Genomic DNA, 26,342 nt, shown 5'->3' on the forward strand with positions numbered 1-26,342 from the left:
AGAGGCACTAAATACAAATCTGAAAATGAGCAGTATACGGCCCCTTTAAAAAAACACCCCAGACATATTTGTTTTTATACCTGCTTCGTCAACATTTACAGTCATGTGTGCCAACAGTCAACATGTTAAAGCCAGACTGTATCAGGTTAGGGTTAAACAATGCAATGCTAAGCATGAGGTTATGTGCACGTTGGAGAAGTTTTTTCACCACATACAAACAACTTGTCAGCCTGAGTCTGCTGCAGTCAGTAATGACAACATTTAAACTACTTTTAAAATCATGTTTATTAAAATTTAGAAAACACCATTTTGTTAACAGTTTCATAGCAATAGCAGGAAAGAAGTGAAACTGTACTGGAGCATCGTAGATGGGGCCTGGGCCAACCCCTGAGTTAAAAACTGGCTGTGTTTCAGAGCTCGTGCTTCCCTACGCTGCTGCCTTCAGGAGTCACCTGCTGCATCTAACCTGGCATAGACTAGAAGAGAGAGTCAGTGCGGTAGTCAACATCTCAAGGTAGAACGCCTAAGGAAACGAGACCGAAAAACCGAAGACATCAGGTAGAAAAGTTGATTTGCAAAGTCACTTTTCAAGTCAAGGTACTTCCTGCCAAAAACATACCGAGTATGCAACATTAACATTTAATTAGGTTGCCAAACTGTTGGTACGTGGGTTGAATCACTTAGGGGCGGGGGGTTCTGCACAGCTTCAGGGGGGGTGGACTGGGGGATACTTAGGGATGCAGTACAGATGTAGTCCGAAGAGGAAGTGCAAACAATGTCTATAAGGAGTGTTTGTTGAGGGGGTTGGGTGGGCGAGGGGTTACGAGCGAAACACGGCTCCGCCCCCCTTTACTCATCAAGGTGCTGAGAGGGGCGACTCTCTGGAGGGCGAGCACGAGAGGTCCTCGGGGGGGAAAACTGTGAGTGTGCAGGCTCGGATCCCGCCCAGCGACTCGGGTAAGTCAAACACTTTGTGCCATTCGTCTTTCTCGGGGTCGTACTTCTGTACTATTTCCACCATGCAGCGATTGTTCCACGAGTATCCGCCCACCACATAGATTTTATTCTCAAACACGGCCACGCCCACATCGCTCTGGCCTCGCAACATGGCAGCGATAGGAGTCCACAGGTCGAGAGCCGGGGAGTAATATTCACAGCTCAGCACGTCGTCGTAGTCGCTGGTTCCCCGGAAGTGATTGCCCCCGATCACGTAGAGCCGGTCGCCCACCGTGCACATGCAGTGGAGGCCGCGCACCGTCGTCATGGGAGCTTTCTGAGTCCATTTATCCGCATCTGGGTCAAAGCACATCAGCTCCTTCTGAAAAGTGTCATGAGTGATTCCCCCTGCAGCAAAAAAGAAAAAAAAAGAGTGACAATTAACCTCCATGCTGATCATGTGTAGGAGTACAAGCAGCTTTGTGGACCCGTCCATCAGGCCGACCTGTGACTCATCGCCACATGTCGGCCTACATGAATAAATGTGGGCTATGTGGAGCAGCAGACATAACACAGGAACATTTGCTTCAGTAGAATTATGAATAACGAGAATCAGGACAAAGTGTTCATTTTTAGATTTCACCATTCCTCGAGCCCTAGTTCTCCGACAACAAATTTGTAAAAAAACAGAGTGACATCTTCTCTACAGTATGATATGATTCTGAGGATGAATACAAAGGGGGAACGCAGTTACAAAACGTTCACGCACATCCGCAACAACAGACTGTAGACGACGGGACACAAGAAGCTGAGAGAAAGTGGAGAGGAAAGAAAAAAAACAGGACATGTCTACAGGGAAGGCTTAAAATAAAAGAGGAACACAATCCCAGCATGCATTTGGGTGGAAGCCAGCCCAGCCCTCCCCCCTTAGGCAGAGTGACTAGGACCAAATGCAGAGAAGATTTGCAGAGCATGCCGGATAGAGGCAGAATCTGCTGCGGCCCACTGATCGTGTGCAAGCTTTATTGTTGAGGCCTAAGCTGTCTATTCAGCTGCCATGACTCAGATCTGTGACGCTGCACCTCTTCACTGATCAAACCCAAAGATAGCACGACTATCCATTTTCTTTATCAAAGTACTCCACGGGGCAGGTCTGCTATAAAAGTCCTGACAAGTGGAACAGTGCTGGAGCAGACGTAAGGTCCGTATAACTCCTCTCAAGAGCTATCCTCATTCAGGTAAAGGGCTTCGGCCTCTCCCTGACACAGAGTGCTTTGTGATCAGCATCCCGGTGTCCTAATGTCCAATCAGTGAGACACTAAGAGTGGACACGGTTTTATCTCAGAGAGACAGGCTAAAAGGTTTCACCCTTACAAAGACAGCACGGGACACATTGGGGTATTCTTTGTATCGTCTCCTACTTTGCCGGGATAAAAACATTTCACTGTTCAGCCAGACAAAACATTAATTAGCCTTTGGGACCTTTTGTAAAAAGCAGTGACCTGATTGGTCGGTGGAATCAGCGTCGGCACACACAAAGTGTAGACAGAGGTGAGGCAGGAAACGAGGGCTCAGCGTTTTCCAAAAATACCCCGTGATGATAAAAGAGTGTCTAGACTTTGAGCTCCAGTGCAAATCTCAACTATAACTATCTGTGCCTGAAATACAGTACAGTTGAATAAAGAGCTGCACTGATAAATCCACTAATCAAGGACAAACAAATTATTAAAATCAACAAATATCTTTATAAACAATGTCAGAAGATGGTTTTTTAGCTTCTGAAATATCCAGATTTCTCTGTTTTGTATCATGGCAATCTGAATATCTTAAGGTCCTCGACTCACAGAACATCGACGTGGAATTTTGTCAATATGTTTCTTAGATTTTATAGACTTGACAAATAATCGAGCTAATAATCGTAATGCATAATGAAAATATATCCGGTTGTTTCAACCCTAGTCAGATCTCATTGCTTTAGAAAATCTACAAGAATCTTTAGATTTTTTTTTAGAATTTCAAAGACAAGTGTTTTTCAGTAATGATCCTCATTCTGTGAAGTTAAGGTAACCTCAGAGTACCGAATCAAACCGTCCCGTTTTTCTTCTGACATTTCAGCCGTGTTATTAGTCCCTGTAGAAATATGAGATTTCAGATTCCAGCAGCGTCTATAATCTCTCTTTCACTCCCTTTATAACATCAGTATGCTCTCTACAGTGCGCTGCAAATTGAAATTTCAGACACTCATGAATCATCGTTATTTTGAGACATCACTGACAGTTCAGTCTCATAACAATCATTTTCAGCTTTCAAAAAACACATTACATTGTATTGTGGGATGGTTGGGGTAAGAGTGTGCATGTCATAGACAATTAAATAAACGCCAGAGGGTAGAGGCTACATATTAAATAAGGTGAGCTTTTAGACAGTCTTCTTGAATCCTTACATCATTTGCAGAAATGCCTTTGTGTCAGTACTGGCAATATTTCAAAAAGAGAGCGAAAGGCATTTAGATATTACAGATCACTGCCCTATATGCAGAAATGAATCTAATTAAGAACCACTTGCATTCTAAAAAATTCAGAGAACAGCCATAAATAAACCAGCTTTTGCACAAATACATTAAAATGACTAATGAGCTTTGTTTCCTTCCCAAGACACAGAGTCCACATCGGAGACAGTCCTTACTCATGTTGTACACTACCCACAGAGCCAACTTTAAACTGAACAATCTCTTACTTGGTATGAAAAAACACAAACTATTTTTTATATTTATTTATTATAATATAAATATGAATCTTACAAAGTGCTGGACCTTAAGAAAACTGAATTCCACAAAGAAAAAAAACACAAACCAAACACATTATTAACTCAGCAAGGAGGCTGGAATTATTATCATTGTCGATGTGTCCGTCGATTTGTTTCTCTATTAAAGTTGTTTTTTTTATAAACCGTCAGAAAATGTTTTTAAAAGCCACTCAGCGTTCCTCATAGCCCTACATGACGTCCTCTGTTTTGTCCGCACCGCAAGATATTCAGTTTGTCAAATAGGAGTGAAGAAACATATCTGTATTTAAGTAGCTGGAATTAGGATTTGTTGTTCTTCTAACGTATTAATCGATTATCAAAACAGTTGGCGATTCATTTAATAGTTGACAACGAATGGATTATTATTTGCTGCTCTATTTACTCTTCTATCAATAAATCAAACAGGCCAATATCTGCAGGACAGGGGAACAATAGATGGCAGCTAGGTTTGAGTCATCCAGAAACAGTGTCACTACTATATCTATATTGTCCAGGGAGAGCACTGAAACACTAAGAATCCATATATTAAATAATAAAAAAGGAAACACATATAAAAATTTAAAAAAGGGACAGAAATCCTGCAGTCGGGTTATAATTACATATCATTGTAATTATTATACATCCAAACATCTCATCTTCACTTCAGGTAAACTTACTTCTATCTTCTGCACCAGAAAGCTACTCACCTACATGATGATGATGATTATAATGGAAACTTCAAAATACAACAAAGACCGTATTACTGATTATTAGCAAGGAGGCTGGAATTATCATTATTTTCATTGTCGATGTGTCTGTGGATCTGTTTCTCTATTAAAGTTGTTTTTTCTCTAACCCGTCAGAAGATGTTTTTTAAAAAAGCCACTCGGCGTTCCTCATAGCCCTACATGACGTCCTCTTGTTTTGTCCGCACCGCAAGATATTTGGTTTATTCTCAAATAGGAGTGAAGAAACATTATCTGTATTTAAGAAGTTGGAATGAGACTCTTGGAAGATGACTCACTTATTGAACTTGAAGATCTTCACAGAGGTCTCTTCATAAGCCGTTGAACCAAAGGGAGAGAGGGGCTCAGCTTTGGTTCAGCCCTCGTGTCTGAACTGTGCCTCAGCTCTGGAGCATGATGGAGCGTGCGCTGAGTGCATGCGTCAGCTCCATGCCGCTGACAGGATGCCTTCAGACAGCACAGCAGCCCGGACGCAGGATGTGATCTGATCCGCTCCGACACAGACACAGAACTGCACTTCAGCCGGGTCACCTTGCACAGCGAGACCGAGCCCTGGGACTACAGAGCAGCATGAATGCCTCTAATGGGTAATGCTCTGTACCTTTTAGCATTTAAGAACTACAGTGCATTACAGACAAGGTTTCCTACGAGCTGTCTTTCTTGTGTTAAACCAGCAGAAATTCACAAAACTAAGCTTTATGTACGTATTCATTTTCTCCCACATGTAGAATTAAGTGCTGCAGGTGCAAAGCATGACATCGGTTCAATGTGAAATGTACCACGCTATTGACCACATAGACGAAACATGAAACCAACACAAAAGGAATCCATTAAAAATATCAAAAAGCGGGAGCAATGAATACGATGTAGTGCTGAGTGCAGCCGGAGGCGGGAGATTGAAAAGCAGCTGGGTGCCAGCAGATTAGCTCAGTCCATGACTATTATGTTATTCATTACTTTATTTATTTTTTCAAAGTGTGCCTTTCATCCTCGCTGCTCTGTAATATTAGACTTGCCAAATTGCGCGGTCTGGGTGGTAACCAAATATGCCCCAGTTCTCCTGCATCCCATGTGAGACTCACTAATTAAAATGGTATTAAAGTTTCTTTCTGTTCAAACATGAAATAATAATGGTAATCATGCCAGCAAGTCGGATTTAGTACATTTTAAATCAAATTAAACAAGGGGCTGCATGCACTATTAACACAGTGACAATTCTTTCAGAACTCCAATGTATTATGCAAACAACATTTCCAAAGAGAAACTGAAAACAAATAAAAGAGTAAAAAAACACAACTGGTGCTACATGTAGTTCTGGGATTTACTTTGTGGAACTTAAAGTAAATAAAGAGATATCTGGAAGTGGTACGGTATGTGTTCCGTGTACAACGTTATGAATACAATTTGCAGGAATAGGGCGATCAGTGGATTATGAAATTAAACTGTCTGCAGTAATCAACATCAGGGAGTGTATCTAATAAAAGCACCTTACATGGTACACAAGCTGAAGAATAGTGCTAACAAGGTTTTCAATTATTTATTTCATGTGCCAAAGCCTTCCAGCTTGCAAGCACAGCATGTGTGCAACCGAGTGCAAAGATGTTAGTGTTGTTCAGAAGGATTCACCGAGGATGTACAGTTAGTCCAGAACACCAATACAACAGCTCTTATAAAGTACATTGTGTTTCTTTGGCGGGGTGTATTCACTCACATACTTATTCTTTTTTAATTTGAACTATGATCTGGGGTTAACAGATAACGGTCATGTTATCAGTATGAGCGGGGAAAGAAATCAATACAGCACGGTATAGCAGTATTGTATCATTACTCCAAGCACTTAAATATAGTTATACAAGTGATATGCAGTTTTGTTCAGACGAGGTCAGAGGGATTGGCAGGAAGTTGTTCAGATTTTTTTTGTTTTTAAATCTTATTAGGAGAAACTGATGTTGACAAATTGCATATTTTGCAATGAAAAGTAATATATTTTATCTACATTTTTTTTTTATACTGCGCCATTGTCGAAACACCAGCGCCAGGTATTTAGTTTGAGTTTATATTTAAGCATTAGCTCACGACAGGCCGTGGTATATGCTCATTATATCACAGCTAAGGGGCGTGGTTCGGCCCGACGCGAGGCTTTTCACCCCAACTGTATACTGTTTCTCAGGCGCGGAGGGATACTGACTTGTTGTGAAAAGTAACTTACAATTCTACCCGTGGTATACGCTCAGTATATCACGGCTAAGAACCAATCAGATTGCTTGATTTGACTTGTCCGTTTTATAAATATTATTTATACTGAATTGAAAATACAGCGTGAAGTGATAGAATGATAGAGAGTTTTTTGAAAAGGATGGAGAAATTGAAAAATAACCCAAATATTTGCACAAAGATTGTATCTTAACATTACAGGAAAGAGATGATCGAAATTTTATTTTTAGTATCTTTCCGTCATATTAGAATAAACTGATGTCGACAAACTGCATATTTTGCAATTGAAAAGCAATATGTCTTATCCACATTTTTTTTAAGGTGCAATAATATCATTCTGTGACTCCAGATCTTGATAATATGTATTGTTGGGCCTCTGGCGATGTCCCCCTGATATGAAACTCAGGGTGTTGATGACAAACATCCGAATGATGAAACTCCATATTTCCCTTTTGTGTTTTTCTCTACCTCCAAAAAACATTTGGAAAACAAGAGAGCTGTAAATCTGCAGTGATGTTTATGAGCAGCGTTTGTGTTCATGTTCAGGAGGAATTAACACGGCTCTTCTGTTCTACACCTCCTACACACGCTTCAGTCCTCCACTTTGCTCCATCTTTCCCAATTTCTCTTCCACCCCTCCCGTCCCCTTTCTTTGTGGCGCTGCTGTGGATTAGTCACACTCAGAAAGTAGGGCTCATCTCCATAACGCAGGATTTATTTTCAATCCTATGAAGTAACCAAGTATTGAGCTGACACCTAAAGAGCAGCCTCTGCGTCCACCCTCTGCTCCGAGCATTTTTTAAATAATGATCAAAATGCTTTTATTGAATAAATGGAAAACATCAAGAACTAGGTTGTATTTCATGTACTGTTGTTTGACAATTGAAATACACATTACCTAATATAATCTTAGACTTTAAAGGGGCCCTAATATGCCTTTGCGGGTTTTCCCTTTCCTGTAGTCTGTTATAAAGGTTTTTGTAAATGGTCTGCAAAGACTAAAATCCCAAAGTTCCCTCCAGAGGGAGTTTCTCTCCCACACACTCTCCGCCGCCCCCGCCCGCCTGAAACACATCCATTGGACTCCTTTGTTTACTTCTGTAACATAGTGACATCACTATGCAACACTGAACATTGCACTTCTATTGGCTAGCGCTCCAACACATTGTAAGTGATAGGCTAAGGGGCAGGACATCTCTAAGCAGTTGACTCATCACAACAGAGCCAGCCAGCTAACTATGGAGCTATATCAGAGTCATAAGTTTTGATCATTAAAAAAAAAAAATACAATTTATTTGAAAGTTCAAGTTTTTATCCTGAACTTTGAAGAATACAATGACTTATTCAAAATAAAAAATAAATATTTGAAATCATTTTTCAGGTTGAATATTATTCTGATTCAGTTCAGCAATTTTTTTGAATAAAATATTTATTTTCAGATTTCACTTTTATACATATTTTGATATTTGAATCCTTATTTTTTTCAGTTGCAGATTTTTCGTTTTCAGATTCAAAACAATAATTTTTTCAGTTTCAAATCTTGTTTTTTCAGGTTTCACATTGCTTTTCACCTTCAGATCGTTTTTCACTTTCAGATCTTTTTTTTCTCCCTTCTAGACAGAGGGTGAAAAGAGGTGCTGCAGCACAGGCAGTATGAGACAAATAAAAAAACCTTGCTTAACATTAAAGTATGTAAACACGTCACGGTAGAGGCACTACATACAAATATGAACCTGAACATGAGCATGATATGGACCCTTTAACACACTTGTCACTACAGCTCTCTCTCTCTCTCTGACCCATGTCAAAGCATGAAGCACGCAATCAAGGCTGGAGGAAATGTATCACATGACGAAGCCATGGATTAGACTTTCTGGCATTGCATGATATAAAATGCAATGAGTCGTTTCATCTTTGGAATAAAACTAATCTAATTTAAAATCGCATTGCACTGAAAATGCTTTTTAATTATGACGTCTATTTTTACACGGGTTACCCTTTCACACAACACTGTACAAGCCTATTTATTTGCCGATTGCCATTTAACGTACTCACCTGAAATATACATATAACCCCCGTACACCGTCCCAGCGTGGCCATAATGCGGTTCATTCATTTTGGCAACGTATGTCCATTCATTTGTCCTTGGGTTGTAGCACTCCACAGTAGCTTGAGGAAAAACACAAAATAAAAAAGAACGTATTAGTAGAAAGTAGGTCAAGTCACAAGTAAGGAGGACAAACCCCAGCAAATAAGGCCTTGGAGGGTCTCGGCGTGGGGGATAAAACACAGATTTAAATACAGAGAACACATCGCTACAACGCCACCAGCTATAAATGCACTGACTGCACAGGAAATGGGGAGATTGTGAGATCCTCTATCTTTAGGCCTCAGAGGATCGTTCAGTCAAATCTGTGAAGAACAGGGACAGTGGGGTTTATGAGTGTCGCTCATAGGTGAGAGACCCCTTCACAAGCAGCTAGGGTCCAACTAAAACAGGTTGTGATTAAGTGAGCAAAGCTAGTTGGACAACCACCGGGAGGGATTTAAAATGACACATTAAGGGATCTTCACCTTGATGATGTAAGCTTCAATTAACTGCTGTAATTTTAGATGGCAACCAAGAGTATGGGTTTTGCTTTTCTAGCCTCAAACATCGTCGTCTAATGTAGCACAAGTGTACGTTTTTTGCACAGCCCCACCGGCCACAGATAAGTGATTTTCTTATTTTCCCAGCTCAGGGAACTCTCAGCTGCATCACCGGATAAGAGTAACTGTCATTTTTTGGGGGGGTTTCATATACATTTAGAGATATTTGACAAAAAACCTTGCCAATAGAAAAAGTAGCTAGTGAACTTAATACCAGTGGTTAACAAAGACTAAACAAATAACAAGAAACACAGCTTGAAGACTGGTTCAATCCGGCCATTAAGTTTCACTTTAATACTGGTTTAAAAATACATCAATAAGCTCCGGATGATCCACCTGGAGATACACATGAGTGAATACCTAACCCTGCTTGATCAACAACTAACCTCAGCGTGACCTTGAGCAGTGCACACGGTCACATCAGAGGAAGTGGTACGGATGAGTTAACCCAGACGTATAAACCTGGATATTGCTGATGTACCAACAGAGACCAGTGGTTCACTTTAATTAAAATTGGCTTATTTACTCAATCAGATTTTCCTATTAACAGCTGAAAAGGTCACGTGCCTCATTAGCATGATTTTCTATTAGTGCAGGCTGTTCACCGAACAAAACACTGCAAGCGCCAATCTGTGTCAACGGGTAATAATCCGGATGTAGCAAACTTCTCTTAGGGCAGCTACTGGAAGAGATCTGTGATGCATTGGAACATTATTTAAAAAACTAAAATGCAAATTTCCATTACCGGAATAATAGACAAGTACAATGGCGCACTAGTTTTTATTAACCTTATTTAAAGATATATCTTTTTTGTTTTTGACTCAAAGGATATTCACTGAAATCAACTGTGTGTCCTCTCTGAGCCATTACCATAATTAGTTTATTAACTTAACGTAAGGCAAGGTTATTCCAGTAGGCTTTTCGTTACATTTGAAGAGTTATAAGCATAGTTTGATGATTATAGGCGAGAAAGAGTCGTTCTAAATTATTCTGTAAAGAATTATTGTGACATGAAAAAGTCATAATGTTCCATGCCTCAAATTATTATCCACAATGATTGAATAGGGTTTTTTCAAATGACACTTGAACGAGGTAAACAATTTCAAGTAAAGTAAAACATGTAATATTATAAAAAGGCTAAAACAGCGTGATTTTTGCACAAAAAATAAATATATACAAAATGGACACCTACCTCACCACCAAATCAAAATAAATCATAGTGAGGAATAACTTCTTAAAACATGAGACCCTTGTATTTTCCAATGAAATCAGGCTGTTCAAAAACATATATTGTGTCAAAGAGGAAGAAGAAGAAGAGGAGAAGCACATACAGCCTAATGGGAATGGACCACTAAGGGAACCAGACAAAATGAAAAGCTCTCCTGGAAATGTCCATCTTTCTGTTGTTGAGCTTTTCTGTTCTAATGCTGGCATTTCAGACGCCAGAATATAAAACCACATCCGTAAAACCTACGCAGAGTAAACACATGTAATGCAGGGGCTGGGCACATCCAGGCTGCAGTGAGAGGGCAGTGGGACGTAGAGCGTGGGGGCAGCTGTGCAGTGAAGCGGAGCCGTGTTCTCTGCTCTAATTATAACCCGGAGAGAAGCTCACACCGCTCCCTCTGCAGTCACAGAGTTTAAGTACTGGGTGGCACCTCTCTGTGGCTGCAGAGATTCCTGATTTATTACTCAGCGGCCAGACTACAATGAACAGATATATATATATATACACGTCGCTTTCTTGAAGTGCTTCTATTACAGGGGAGAAATGTGAGTCCAAATGTCACAACATGATGTTTCATTATGAAACCTTCAGAACTGACTCCAGATGATCCGACAGAATCTCTCTATAGAGGTTATGAGTAACGTTCATTTGAGGTATTGAGACTGTATAAGTAAAGTGTTCAAATCTAGGGAACTACCTAAGGGGCTTTGTTGCGTTGAATGCATAAAGGTAAAAGATACAAAATACAATAAGTAGAAAAGAATGAAACCCAAAACACATGATCATACTACTCAAAGGAGTTAATGTAACATATTATTACAAAGGATTTTGCATGTGCTTCTGTATTTGATCACAGAAGATTGCAAAGGAGTTCATAATGTGCACGTTCTCTAAATTGTATTAAATTACACGGAGATTATGCACGCGACATGTTCAAACGGCAGATGATGTGCAGGCACTTGATCACCAGCGTTAGTACTCTTGCAGTGCGTTTAACTCCTTTCCCTCAGTGCTCCTTGATATTTAAGAGTATCATCTCATAAAGCAAAGGGAATTTAAAGCAGGGGAATGAACTCACCGAGCTCCCCGGCGGCGTTCCTTCCACCGACGGCGTAGAGGTGTCCCCTGAGTGCGCTGAGGTGGAAGAAGGTTCTCTTCTCATTAAGGCAAGCCACCTGCATCCACTTGTTGTAGCGGGGGTCGTACCGGAACACCGTGTCCACTGCCGTCTTGCCTTTGGTGTCGTAGTTGCTTTGGCCGCCCACCACGTAGAGAAAGTTGCCGATGACTGCGATGCCGTGTTGGTAGCGGGGCGCGTCCATGGAGGCCAGCGCCTTCCACTCGTGAGCCTTCTCGTCAAAGAGCCGCAGCTCCTTACTCACGACCAGCTGCTGGCGGAGGACCCCCCCCAGCGTGACCAGGTGGGCGCTGTCCGAGCGGATGGCTGTCCGTTCTGACTGCATCACCGGCTGCATGTAGGGCATCATTTGGTAGTTGCTAGCCTCCAGGAGAAGGTTCACACACGTGTTGTCCGTGCGCATAAAGTCCACCGTCTGCACGTGATTGATGAGTTCTTGTGGGTTCATGAGAGGAAAGCGGATGTTCTTCATGAGCTTAGCGGCATAGTCCATACGAACGTCTTCGTAGCGCAGCCAGCGGCACGCGGCCTTGAACAAGTCCAACTCCGTGCAGTGTTTCAAGCTGTTGCTGGACAGTACAAAAGCCAACCGGTCAAATGGCAGCTTGACAAACTCTCCGGTGCTCAGCAGTGAGGGGAAGTTCTTCAGGATGAAGTTGTTGACATATTTGTCCACCTCTGTGAGGTTATACGTGTTGGCGATGCGCCCCACCTCTACACAGTTGTCAAGAGAAACCTGCAGAGAGGAATAAATACAAATCTTGGAGAGCTGGAACTAATGACTAGAGAAACTCACCTCATTTAAGAAGATGATTTTTAAAATCACAAAATATCAGTGACTTAGCATTAAGGGATGCTGCAATCAGAGCCAAGTTAAAATAACATTTACACTTATAAAGATAGATTACATAAATATCCCACAGGAGAATTTGCTGCTTCACTTTGTTATAGCTTTTAGGTTCTTTTCCCCCAACACATAACCAATATGAAGATGTCAATATGGGCTCCAGGAATTCAATCAATGCAATCATTAGTTGCATCCCTTAATTACATTCAAACAAATGAGGTTTCATGATTATTTTGAACAAGCTCATTACTTCTGAAAAAACATTTTATATTAGAACAGCTTTATAATTCTACCTGGTGACCCTTCTCCCGAAGCAGAATTATCAAGTTAGTTCAATAGGTGCACTGAAAAGACGCTCTTGCAGCACTTATAACATAACACAAATACAAACAATAAATCAAACATGTTGGCAGACGCCGGTAGAGGAAAGATGTGCTGCGTGCCTCCTTACCCCAGATATAAGAAACACCTTGCAGAAGTCCAGCACAGGGAGGATTTGTAAGAAGCTCGCCGCCTCCAGCGTGTCTTGCAGATTCTCCATGTTGAGCGACAACTTTGCCGTGTAGATGAAGTCGATGATTTTCTTCAGGCCTATTCGGTTAACGCCGTGCAGCTTTATGCACATTAAATCCTGCTCTTTCATTCCACCTGCATCAGGAAAGAGATGGCAATGAGCATACGAACTCTAAGAATAAAAGCTTCTAAACACATTCAATTCAAATGTCCTAGTGTTCAGAGAGACTATTGAAGGTCTCGGGGAGAAACCCATTGCTCAGCATCTGTGCTCACACAGCTCCATCATCACTAATGAGCTCTGAGATTACTTCCAATATGTACACAAAGAAACTCTGCTGACTTTAAAATAATTAAAATTCCCTTTCGTTGCTCATTATATACACCATGTAATGCAAATGACCAAGGTGCTAAATTACTAATCAAAGTAAAAACCTTAATTTAAATATGCTATGGGCTGAGGTCTAATTAAAGCAGTAAGGTTACTTTCTGCTAACAACATCTGCCATTAGGTTTAGTCGGCTTTGCCTTTAACAAAACAACAACGTTTGGTTGAATTGTCTTTTGAATGCAAAAGTCTCATTTCTATACACGACATTTCATCTGCTATATCCTGTTCTCAAGGTTCCTTAACCTCTGCATACACTGTGCCGAGAGAATTCTTATTTAAAGTCCTTACACAAGTACGAAGGACCGTGAACACGAATGCATAACAAAAAGCTGGTTGGTTTTATAACATGGATGATGTTATAAATATACACACAATGCTGAAGGGATTTGTGCACAAGGTCAATTGAAGATATGTCTCAGGGGGGGGAAATGACAAGGACCGTGTTATAGCACGGATATGTTCATGAATAAAAAATGCTTTATTGTATAATACAGAGAAGATATAAAGCAATCAAATGTATGCGCCATAGCAACAGAAAGCACATCCAATACAAATCAATGTGAAAGGGTATCAGTAAAGTGCCCCGTTTTTATTTATATATTTCTTTTTTATTAAGTCCATCTTACATATTTATATCAGTATATTGATGTCTTTTATTACATTTTTCAATATTATTTCTCTGTTTATTTAGTTGTTATTAAATTTGTCTTTTTTAAACTAATATTTGTTTTTACTATTACTAGATCTCCCTGTATAGAGGTATTCACAAATGGACAAGAATGGTCTTGAAATAGACATTGAAACAGAACAGCCTTTTTGTTGTTAGCCTGAAAATTACAGTAAAAACAAAACGATACATTTTTAATGCTATTTAAGAAATATTTTTGGACGTTTATTTCTTGTGTCTTAATTTCTCTTATGTACATTGCCTTGTTTTCTATGCTGCTGCAATGCAAACAAAGTACCTATCCTTCTATCCATAAAAAAAAGAAGGGAAAGCCGGAGTTGAGCAGATGTTCAGTGTAGCGCAGTTCTGCAGACCCACCTGTGAACATGGCTTTGAAATAGTCGGAGGAGGAGGCCATCATGGCGCGGTGTACGGGGAAAGCTTCATCGCCGTCCCCAGCCACCAGCGTGACGTCACATAGTAAATTCTCTATCCTCAGCTGGTCGAATCCCTGTGAGAAGAGGAGGAGGAGGAGGAAGGTGGTGATACATCAGAGTTAGAGAGACAAGCGGAGGGACCTGAACTATGCAGAGGGCCACAGCAGGTCAGATGTGAGATCATGGAACTGAAATGGCTCGTGACGCCACTCTGGTCTACTTTTACGGTCTGACTGATTGAATGTGGCCTGCTTGTTTTATTGACTGTCTTGCACGTCACTGGTTTAGAATGATATGTTGAGAGCTACAGTACATCATCCTTGTCGGCAAAGCATCAAAGTAGGGACTTGTACAGCATATCAGACTCAAGTCATTCACATAACTGCACTGCTTTATTCAGTCACTTTAGGGAAATAGTTGGTGTTGAAGGGATTCCAGAATTCCAGTAATTGATATTGGCTGACAAAGGCATTAAATTAAAAATATTGGCATCGAACAGAATTAAATATTTCCTTCAATATGACATCAAAATAAATATCCCGTTCTACATGTCACCAAAGGTACAATTGTGTTTTTTTTTGGCCCAATTAATGTGTTCTTTCTGAAAAAACACAGTATGTTATCTCAGTGAGAGCTCATGATAACACTTAACATATTAACATGCAAGTTCCACAACAGGAAAGACAGGACATTCGGAAAAAAGCATGTTTGTATATCGCCATTCGGCCAAATGTTGGAAAATATCGGCATATCGGAAATCTATGGGCCAAAAATCCATTATTGTGCATTTGCTCATTTAAAACAACAACCCCCATCCTGAAACCAATGAGCATATTATTGACCTGAATGGCTGCACTTTTAATTTACACGCTGCAGTGGGTCTTTGGAGAATCACATTTTGCTGCTGGGTACCTGAGGCTGTCTACACATGAGGTTTCTTCTCAAAACATAATCACTTACCTGTGCACCCGATTTGTGTTGACAACCACATATTGTGCGTTTTTACTAAAATGCAAAAAAAGAAGCAATTCCTGATTTATTATTTTTCACGGCTTACAGTCGGCACTACTGGTTACACTAATAGCATGCAAGCAAGACAATTTAGAATGGATGCTATGGACTTTCTACAACAACTTAATAAATGCATGTAATAATCAATCATTGCTTACAGGATCTCTAAAGGGACAAGTTGAAACATCCTTATTGAACTGTGATGATATTTGAGTTAACATTCAGGGCTCCATGAGACTTTGTCGCTACGGGTCTGATCTCTCACCTGAAGAACCACTGAGCTGTGTGTGTTGCTTGTGAAAAATCGCGTGTTTCCAGTCTTTGATGCCTGAAGGTGAGCAGAGACACCCATGTCACCATAGCCCAGAGCAACTTTCATGTGAGCGTCGTCGTCCTCCACGAGGGATCTGTTAGGGGAAAAAATGAAAGTTTTTACTTAAAAAAAAAAAGAAAAAAAAAGGGCAGCAAAACACGTGGTTACATCTAAATGTAGCTTATGGTAAGTAGGAAATAACAGCTTTTGAAGTGACAAAGTAGTAGCCTAATTGTTAGTTAGACAAATTGGTCACTAAAAGATGCAGATCGGCAAGCCTGGACCGGCAAGAAATATCACAGCAGGGGGAGAAAACATTCATCTCCGGCTTTACCAAGGCCACTTACTGGTCTTAAATATAACTACCTGCTTACAGATTTCATGAAAATAAGTTCTCTTCACAGTAGAATAAGAAATGTTCATAGCATCCAAGCAATTCCCTGCGGTTACGTAGCGGTTACGTAAAGTCCTGGAGCTTAGGATAAAATGGATAGCTGCAAATCATTTCTCCATACTATATATATATACAGCAATGAATGTGACTCGTATCATCCATATGATCATTTATAACTCGCAAGTGTAGGTTGTGAAATGTGAAATACCCACGGCAGCCAATAAAACTACAGTAACTGCCACATATCAGCAGTTAAGTAGCACCAATACGCATGTGAATAAATACATTCTAAGCCGATGAATTAAAAAAAAAAACTAATTTATTCCTGTACAATAAAAATGTTTTTTCAAATCTTGGGTGTAATGTTTTATTTTGAGTCCCTACTTGTTTAAATAGAACACACCGCAAATCCGAGCCGAGCACGTATGAACTGCGTATGAGTGAGTGGCAATAACTCTCCTTACCAGCAGGAGGCGGTAGTGTGTATTCATCATTCAAAAGAGGCAACAACCGGAACAACCGGAAAACAGAGAAGAAGAACAGACTTCGTGATATAAAAAAACAACAAATCGCGTTTTTCTTTCCATTTTCCCTCTCGTCCATTGAAAACATGAACGAACAGGAGCTCTATAAACCGATGAGGTGAAATAGCCGTCCGTGTGTGTTCCATCTTCCATTTTAAATCATTTGTTTACCTCCCTCACTTCCGTTAACGCTTCTCATGCACTGATTCGCTAGCTGAACAGCCAATCAGTGTTATCCCTTTGTCCGACTTCCGGTGGCGTCAGGTCGGCAGAAAAGACCCGACGGTGTGGCGCACACCACTCCGAATAGGGCGTGCCCACGCTCATGTTCGGCCCGACTCCCATTTACTGTCGATTTCGGGCCGGTGTGTCTGGGCCTTTATGGGTGTGGAAGCGTGCTCCTTCAATAAACCACAGCTAAGTGATGCATCTTCTCTCGGAGTTAAATGAGGACAAGAAATCAAATTAAACTATTTTGAAATGGGCTGCACAGCATTGGAAGGATCATTAATTTTCAGAAAAGCTGTGACTAAAATTCAAAAACCACAAGACATTATTCTCAGTTTTCATCAACGACTCAAGAGACAGAACTCCGCTAATGATGATCGAAGGCAATGAAAGTTAGTTTGATTTTTAATGCAGGGACTCAACACTACTAATAAGGAAGCTGCTCAGTGAGAATTAGAGATTTATAATAATAATAATAATAAGTTTAATTTATAACGCACTTCATATCTGTGTTCAGATCCCGAAGTGCTCAGCGTTTGAATCATCCGTATGGTCCGTTTCTTATGATATTACTCTAACTAAAATGCAATGTAAAGTCCTTAACTGCTCCACAGAGAAAATGTGGAAAGCCAGTGTGACTCACAGCCCCACGGGAAAGTCTCCTGGGATATGAAAACATTTTGCGCTGACAAAACTCACATTAGCGAATGAGCTAATTTGGGTAAAAATAAATCATAAAAGTCTATACGCCATGACTGTCTGTTACATCATAAGCAAACAGTGTTGATTGCTATGCTTTGATGCTCCCGTGTACCCTTCTTTTGAAAAGGGAGATTGCTTCATCTGTCAAACTGCTGTCCATGATATAACTAATGTTATTTGTTTAAAGAAATTACTATAACACCTCTTACAGCATCTGAGCAGTCGAGTCAAAGCAGGTTGGTATCTTTTTATGCCAGATGATAAAAGTAATTTAACAACAAAAGGAATTTGAGGAAAAAAAGTCCCTTAATGTACTCGGCTTTTAGTAAGAGGTGACGCCTAGAAAGAAAGGCTTTGACCACACTGACCCATAAAATCTGTATTTCAACCACTTGAAAGTCTCATCTTATCAGAATAAAATATATCAAGTATTTTCAACTAAACATATAGATGACTGAATGTGGCACTTAAAAAAAGAGCTGTATTTAGGCCTGGTTTTGATCAAATATTCCTTTACAAAAATGTTTTGATCAGCATAACAGAAAGTCTCGTCTACAAACAGGCCCATGACAGTGCTTCTCAGATGTATAAGAGTAATGTTTTTCTGGAAGGACTATTTATATAATGAAGCCATTTCTGAAGTCCCCGAGTGGATGTACTCTTGAGTTTTTTTGTAGTTAGCAGAGCGGTTTTATGGTTTGTGAGTAATGTCCTCTGGGCTTTGAGGGGACTTTATTCAACATCTCTAAATAAAACATATGCTTTCAGATGCTAAAAGAATCTCTGGGATTTTCCTGAAGTTTATTTGTTCCTTAATGTGGCAGATTTAGGCTGAAGTGCAAAGCGTATTTAAAATCGACTGAAAACAATGATATCAAATGCATTGCAAAAGCACATCTTCAACTGTCGCTGCGTCTTTCTGAATAAATACAGAGCAGTCTTTATGTAACTCCATGTTTAATGCAGGTCCATTATCACGAGTAATGTGGTATAATGGTTCTGTTACATAAAGACAGCTCTGCCGGTCTTTTCTCGTATTGTTATAGCTCCACGTCACATCTGATTAGAAACAATGTAAATAATTTGTTGTTCATTTGAAAATGTTGACATGAATCACGCTATTAATACACATGCTACTGAGAAAGAAGTCTGCAAGATACTTTTGCCTCCTCTTTGATGAGATATAGAGTGCCGCGTCCTACAACGTTAACTCCTTCCGGTTCCTTCGACAAAAAAAGTTTTAGGACGCGTCACTGTGGCACTCTATGTTGAATATATTAATTACATCTGGAAAGACAGAGAAAGACTTTCAGAAGGTCTGGCTGCGTAAAGGTTCTGTGTTGATATGATATTATTTCTACCCAAATGCTTCGCTTCAGGGCTCAGACTCTCCAAAGCCGACAGAGGCTGGCTGATCAAACATTTTATGTCACCTCACATTTTGAACTTGAACACCTCAGAAAGACTTCAGCGTCGGAAAAGTCAACTTTAGTCTCTTTTGAAGACTTAACCGGTAAAGGCCAAAGACAGTTGGGGTATATGATGAACATTAAGAGAAAGATATTATTTGTCTTTCCCTTCACATGCTGCACAACAACTGAGAAACAGGTAGGAAAACCACTGTGGATACATCAACAACAGAGGCAGCATAAGCACAACAACATGAAGCTAGCTCTATGAGAGGCAAGGAAACAACTATGATCTAGGCCACACATGCGGTCAACTACATTTTTAAAATGACGACGAGAGGATGGGATTGGTAATCGGCTACGTTTTACAAGGAGATGATCATGGACCATGTCAAGCAGGAATCTTTGAAAATCACTGGCTTACACAGTGGTCACAATCACACTGACACAGCACAGGCAATGTCATGGCACAATTTACCCCGTCAGGTGGTAAGTCGGACAGGCACCGAGGAGAGAGTGGGATGTCCAAACCACAAAGGAGTGTTGGTGGCTGCCGGAACGAAAACACAGAAGACAACAGCTACAGCATCCCACATAAAAGTTCTCCCCAAAGAACAGGGGTTTAGCTGCAGGTGTTTTAAGATGGTGGGACTTAGCAGCTCAGCACTAACCAATGCAGAACAATCATTTATTAAACATCAAAGAATATTTCACAATCTATTAGCCTGCCTGTACTTATTACTGATGATAATTATGGGTTTATTTCAGGTATTTTAACTTGAAAGTTATTTCAGAAAATCAAGATCGACCCTTCAACAGCGACATCAAAATTCATGATGACTGAAAACACAAGAGTTTGGTCTGTTGAGGTGACCTCGCAGTATACACTAGTACATTGTTCACTTTTTACAAAATGAGGATTAAATGAGTGTAAAACCCCACATCATAGATACATTATGCTTATCTCCAAGAGGCTGTACGTTACATCAGAACAAAGCTTTAAACAAGGGGGATTAAAATGATAGACGGTGAAGATAAAAGCCTTTGATCCTTGGGTTTAATCAAAATGAAACTTGATCTTATGCTTCTACACATCATATTTTAGATTAGTAGTTGGCACATTCATATTACCAATAAGAGAAGAATCATCACTTGTATGGTGACGATGAGTGCTATGGTAAGAGGATATATTAGGCTAATGTTCAGGTTCATATTTGTATCTCTACTGTGACATGTCTCCATGCTTTAACGTTCCAAAAAGGTCTTTATTTTCCTCATACTGCCTGTGCTAACCAGTGCCCAGTCTGGTCTGACTGGTTAGCTGGCTGGCTCTGTTGTGATTTGTCAAATGCTTAGCGAGGTCCCGCCCCTTAGACTGGCGTCACACTGTCCCGAAATTGACACCAGATGGACAAAAGAATATGAAATTGTGAGTTTTGCACGAAGGTGGCCCCGAACTTGGTCAACAGCCAAGAAATAGCCGACGCAAGTACGATGCCTACAGAAGGCCACACGATGGCACCCGAACCACACACTGTCATATTGTTTCCATAGCAACAACAACTTCCTGTCAACAGCGTAAACTCTCCTTCAAAAATAAAAGCATCTAAATAAAACAGGAAGTTAACCTAAATTACATTTAAGACATACAACTGCAACGAAAGTAACAAAAACAATGTAATATCATTTTCAGTTTCACAGAACACAAATTGTACTGTAATACGATGGCTACACGACGGCATCGCGAGGGCTTCACGTAGTCGTGTTGCCTTCCTAAGACAATCGGGCAGCTTCTTGTTTCCTTCGTATTGTCTTGGTGAGGCAAAAAATGCCCGATGGCACCGATGATCACACGAATTAAAGACGAAGATGACACGATTTGACAAGATGCCTTCACGATGGCCTTACGAAGGGCAAAATGGACACACATTCAACACGAAAATGAACCTTCGTAAGGTCTTTCGGCAATTTTGCCAACGCCCAAGAAGTTGCTGCCGGAGCCTGAGAAACTCCACCGGCGGTCACACGATGGCTTAAGATGCCCTCACGAATGGCCCGATGTTGTTACGATCATAGCCGAATTTGAACATTTCCTTTATCGCGTGTCCATCTGTTGTTAATTTCGGGACAGTGTGACGCAGGCTTTAGTCTATCGCGTACAATGTCTCGGAGGGCTAGCCAATAGAACCACGATTGTTACTTTATTTACTTCTGTAACATAGTGACATCACAAAGGAGTTCAGGAGGCGTTTCAGGCAGGAGGGGGAACTTTGCAGAACATTTATATGCACAAAAACCTATAAAAAAAGAACAAAACTCCAAAAAGAATACTTCGGCCTCTTTCCGGTTGTATCTTGAACATATCCTGTCAGATTCTTTAGATACATGAAAAAGCAAGACATGTGATTAATTTAAAAGTGCAGTCATTTCTCATGTGTGCACCATAGACCAGTTCTTCTCAATGTTATTGATTTTTCTTTAAGTTCTGGAAAATGCATTTGTAATTTCAACAGAAAGGACAAATAACGTGAATGCCATGGATCTTTTCTGTAGGTAAGTGACTCTGCATGAGCAGCACAGCTTCTTTATTTTGCACCCATTAAGATTTAGAGCAGAGCTGGGAGAAAGAGAAGAATTATTAATAAGCAGAGGAGGACATTAATGGATTGAAAAATAAATTATGAAGAAACAAGGGCGGCAGTCGAACCAATCCTTTCATGTCAGCAAAACGCTTAAAACACATCCTTCCAGCAGTGACAGTTCAGGAAGCTGAAGTCAACTTGGTTTTGCCCCCTTGGTGACAGAGTGGAAGAGTCTTAAAAGATTAATGTTTATATAGCTTTGCTGCCTCGTCGTGCTTAGCCATGCATTGACAGAAACGTTGTTCATCTAATCTTTTTCAGGTGCTTGACATCTAAAATACCCATGTCATGGTTGATGGAGCAACATATTTAAGAACTACATTGATATTAAAATATGTCTGGATGTTTAAGGATACGTTCACTCTCTTTCTTACACATGAGAATGAGAGCACGGCGTCCAGCAATGTATTTACAGTACTGTGATACCTGAGAAGGTGTATCCCTGGTCATTTTAAAGTAACAAGATGGGCAGGAATACTGAGTCATGTCTTCATTGTGTTAGTTCCTGGGGCCTGCTTCAAAATGACTGCTTACTCACAGGAGACAGGAAGAACAGTCTAGCACAAACAAACACAGAAATCACATAATATGCACGTACTTAATGAAAAATAGATGCAGCCCATTACTCTTGGAACATTTGTGTGTACAAACTGCAATACAAAGACTTTCACCCCATTTTTTCTAAGTTGCTCTTAGCTACCGTGAACTCATATGGCATATTGTTTTAACAGGAACACAGGAAGAGCCTGAGAGCAAGAAAGACAATGAGGCAGCAGAAAAATTGGCAAGAAATATGTTTTTATACGCACACACTTTATTTATAAAGGAAACCTCTGCCCCATTGACACAACACATTTCTAAACTCCTACAGCCATATAGAGCAGCTTAAGTAAAGCTTTTAGTAATGGCAAACATAAAAAAGGCCTTTATGATAATATAATGCAATATTATATAAAAAAAAAACACAGCTTCAAACGTTACAGTGCTAGGGCTCAATCTGAAGCCAACCTAACCTATTAGCTTATGTATATCAAACTAAAAACCATCCAGGTAACCAGCCTCATGATTATCCAATGTGTTATTGGCTTCACTTCTAAGCATGGTGAAATTCAGCACCACACTTTCTCTCTTCAACTAGACTAAAGAATTAAAAGTGAGAGGAAAAACATTTCTCAGAATTGGGCAAAGCTCTTCTTTCCTTTTCCCCCAGCACCACACAGAGAAGCAGCTGGGCGGAAAAAGGAGGAAGCTGTAAGGTTGAAGACTTCTATTCCATCAAACAGACTTTGATGCATCTATTACGCAACAACGAGTCAGGTGGATGGATTACAATATCAAAATGTGAATAATATTCATAATTCTAATGAATTAAATCAGTCATCATGACATATCGCATTTAGATTATTTGTATCCATTCATAGATTCTGTGTGCTCGGTGACATGTGGCTGCCAAATGTCTGCTCTGCCCATCATGATAAGTATTGGCCTTCCCTAATTAATGCTCTGGGTTAACCAAAATGAAAGGGCAGCTGTGATGTGCCATTCACTCTTTTAAAATGCTGGTAATCGAACATGGTAGTCAGATTTAAAAATAGATTAGCATTGAAATGCAGATTTAAATAAAAAGGGACCAATTATATTTGAAATACAGTTCAATAGAGTTACAGTATTTATGAGAGAATGTATATGGTGCTGTCAGATACGTAAAGAGTGTGTGTAGAGATGTTCTTGGTGCATTATGTTAAGCATTAGATCCACTGTTGTTCAAAAAGTTATTGGAGGTTAATTCTGTCCAGGACAAACTATCCATACACGATCCCCAGATAATTGCTGCAATCATGCTAATCATCTCAGCAGCCTGTGCGCTAGAATGACTTTGTAATTACGGTTTATAATCAAAAACGCACTTTAAGGTCAAGGCTGGGGAATTTACGAGTACCTAAAATTAAGTTTCAAAAACAATTTCAAAGGAGCAGCACCATAAGAGGTTAAGCCAAACGAGCTTCACAACGTGTGGGTGGAGCAGACAATCTGTCAACATGTAGCAAATACTTAATCAGCCTGAACGATGCTGGATGGAGGAACACGACCCAGCTGAGCGTGGTAACGGAAAAGGACAACTACAGCCAGGATAATATGAATTTTTGAAGAAAGTTTGCATTTCTTCATTTAGAAACATCAAGATCCACTGAAATGAAAAGTCACTTCAGATATGTGAAATGATTCAGCATAGGCAGACTCTGCAGGGGGATGTGAACCCAAGGACTGCAACCAGCGACTAAACAAAAAGGCCAGAGATGTGTCAACGCAAAATAAGACGCGTCAGCATATTTTTGCCTCGACTCAAATTAAAAAAGAGGCACCGCTTTGCATACAAATGGGCCTAATCCATCACCATCTTAACGGGATGGACGATAAATTGCCAACCCTTTCCCAATCATGTACAGTAGGTCAGCAATACTGATATGTTTAATACCTCCCTAACTGTCACGATGGTAACGAGCAGAAAAAACAATATTTATATTAAAATTGAACTGGCAAAGAGTAAGGTAGTTTTTAACTGACCCGCTGATGACGTTCAGTGTGGATTTAGTTATTTTGTATTATCCAATTATTATCCAATGCTGCAGACTTTTATAATCTAGTCTTTAAACCTTTAAATAAGGTATTTTGGCCAAGGCGAAATATTACTAAATCAGTTTGGTTAAGCCTCTCCGAAGCATCTTTTTGAGAGAGCGGGTGTTTCTCAATGTCGAGGACGCTTGCTTGGTAGCACATGTCTTCAGAGTCACTTCCTTCAGAAGCGAGGCAAGAATCCTTCCTGGCATTCGGAAAACAAAGAGTGGAACAGGCGAGCAAGTGTGCGTCATATGAGAGGCCTCGCCTTACATTTTGGGAAATTGGTCCGTGCGCAAAGCATTGTGGGGATTTTAAGACCGGAGTCTACACATGTGCAGCCTCGAAATGTCTTGCTACGAAGTACGCTGGGCTCGGTAGAATTCCAAGTATGCTGGACATTGGAACGGTCCTTCAGCGGCACTCGATGACGTAGTATGCTTGAAATAGAGTGAGTGAGTGAGTGAGTGAGATGAGCACAGACATGACAGTCTACCCTGACTGAACTCCCATGATGCTCTTCTACCTCCTGAGCCTCCCCTCTGGCCTTCCAATGAAAATAAATGATCCCTGTCCCTGTGTGGCTCCGGCTTTTTGTACAAAATGGCCTCAAGTCAGCAAGAACTTTGTCCGTTTCAGATAAAAGGGCAGGGAAATTAAAAGGTCCACCACAATGCACAAATTTGGATCATTTTCCAGCAACTGGGGGCATGGGTGACAGTGGATTGGGACAGAACCATGACTAAAAACACACTATCTAGCCTGGCATTTAGAAAGCATATTTATAATGTTCTAAAAACGTCTTCATTTCAGAGCAGACAGCGGCAGTGTAGCTTATGTGGCACACCAAATGATTGTCTGCCTTACATCCAAGTAAACATTTAAGGAATATTAAGGTGCACTCAGAGCACAGGTCTGTCTGTATGAAAGGAATACTGTTGTAATGTTCGATTGAATGAATACAAGCCACAATTTGTCCTGTGTTGTGTAACTTGACGTCAACACAACACTGACGTCTTTACCAGTTCTATCTTGTCCACAATTTTGCGTTAATGTTGACGTCAGGTTACACAACACTGACATCTTTACCAGTTCTATCTTGTAGTAGATCAGCAAAGAAGCAGCTAGATGTTCCGTGCCGAGAGCATTTTTCATTTGATATATTTGAGTGTATTCCTGGTCCATTTTAACATCGACAAAGATGGATATGACTGTCATTCATAATTTTACACTAAATCTGACGGCGCAAAGAAAGACCAACGTCAGATAAGAAAATTAAGATGTGTTTAATACATAAAATAATGATAAGAGTTTGTAGCGAAACAAGATGAAATGTACTTTCTAATTTTTTTTTAGCAGTGTATTATTTAGCATCAACATAGAATTTGCACACATTGTGAACAAATTAGTAAATTAGTTAGTTAGTTAGTTATTGCACCTGTGACACAGCTTCATAATCTGTTGTGTACGTTTAAAACTAGTAACTAGAAACCAGTTGTTGATCATTTACTGCCAGTTATAACAAGCCAGCAGTCAAAGGTATTAACAGTCAATAAAATGTGTTTTTCAAAAATGTTGAATCTTCGAAACTAAGAGATGTCCTTGAGAACACAGTCAGAAATGTGGACAAAAACTATAAAGGCTGATGAGTCCAGCAGTATTCAAGGTTAGCCGTGGATACATAGTACACACACACACACACACACACTTACCACACAAGCCAACACATAATCCCCCCAGGATTATGCCTTCCGGAGATAACAAGACAAACGCAACCAACAAAACATCAATCGGATCTGACAACAGCCCTTAAAGAAACACATCCTGTATATTCATCCTGTTTTAAGAATGTGCTGTTCTCTACTAAATGTGTGTGTGAAATTGTGAATTACTGCAGTACAATCATTCGGCTAAGAAGAGCATTGTAGTTTTAACATCTCTGCTGGCATATTA

At 40.2% G+C, this 26,342-nt stretch overlaps 1 protein-coding gene across 2 annotated transcripts in view; it reads right to left on the bottom strand.

The window, feature by feature from the left end:
* Positions 1 to 267: 267 nt before the first annotated feature.
* klhl13 (kelch-like family member 13) overlaps positions 268 to 26,342 on the bottom strand; it is a 34,323-nt gene continuing 8,248 nt past the window's right edge. For both annotated transcript variants that reach the window (XM_079647845.1, XM_079647844.1), the window contains 6 exons: positions 15,827 to 15,968; positions 14,492 to 14,624; positions 12,994 to 13,190; positions 11,636 to 12,431; positions 8,736 to 8,849; positions 268 to 1,344 (listed from right to left, as the gene is read on the bottom strand). In XM_079647845.1, the coding sequence (XP_079503971.1) occupies positions 857 to 1,344; positions 8,736 to 8,849; positions 11,636 to 12,431; positions 12,994 to 13,190; positions 14,492 to 14,624; positions 15,827 to 15,968 (1,870 nt within the window). In that variant the 3' untranslated portion in view covers positions 268 to 856. The remainder of the gene's footprint in view (positions 1,345 to 8,735; positions 8,850 to 11,635; positions 12,432 to 12,993; positions 13,191 to 14,491; positions 14,625 to 15,826; positions 15,969 to 26,342) is intronic.

The sequence above is a fragment of the Notothenia rossii genome (genome assembly GCF_949606895.1).
Source record: "Notothenia rossii genome assembly, chromosome: 9".
NCBI lineage: Eukaryota > Metazoa > Chordata > Actinopteri > Perciformes > Nototheniidae > Notothenia > Notothenia rossii.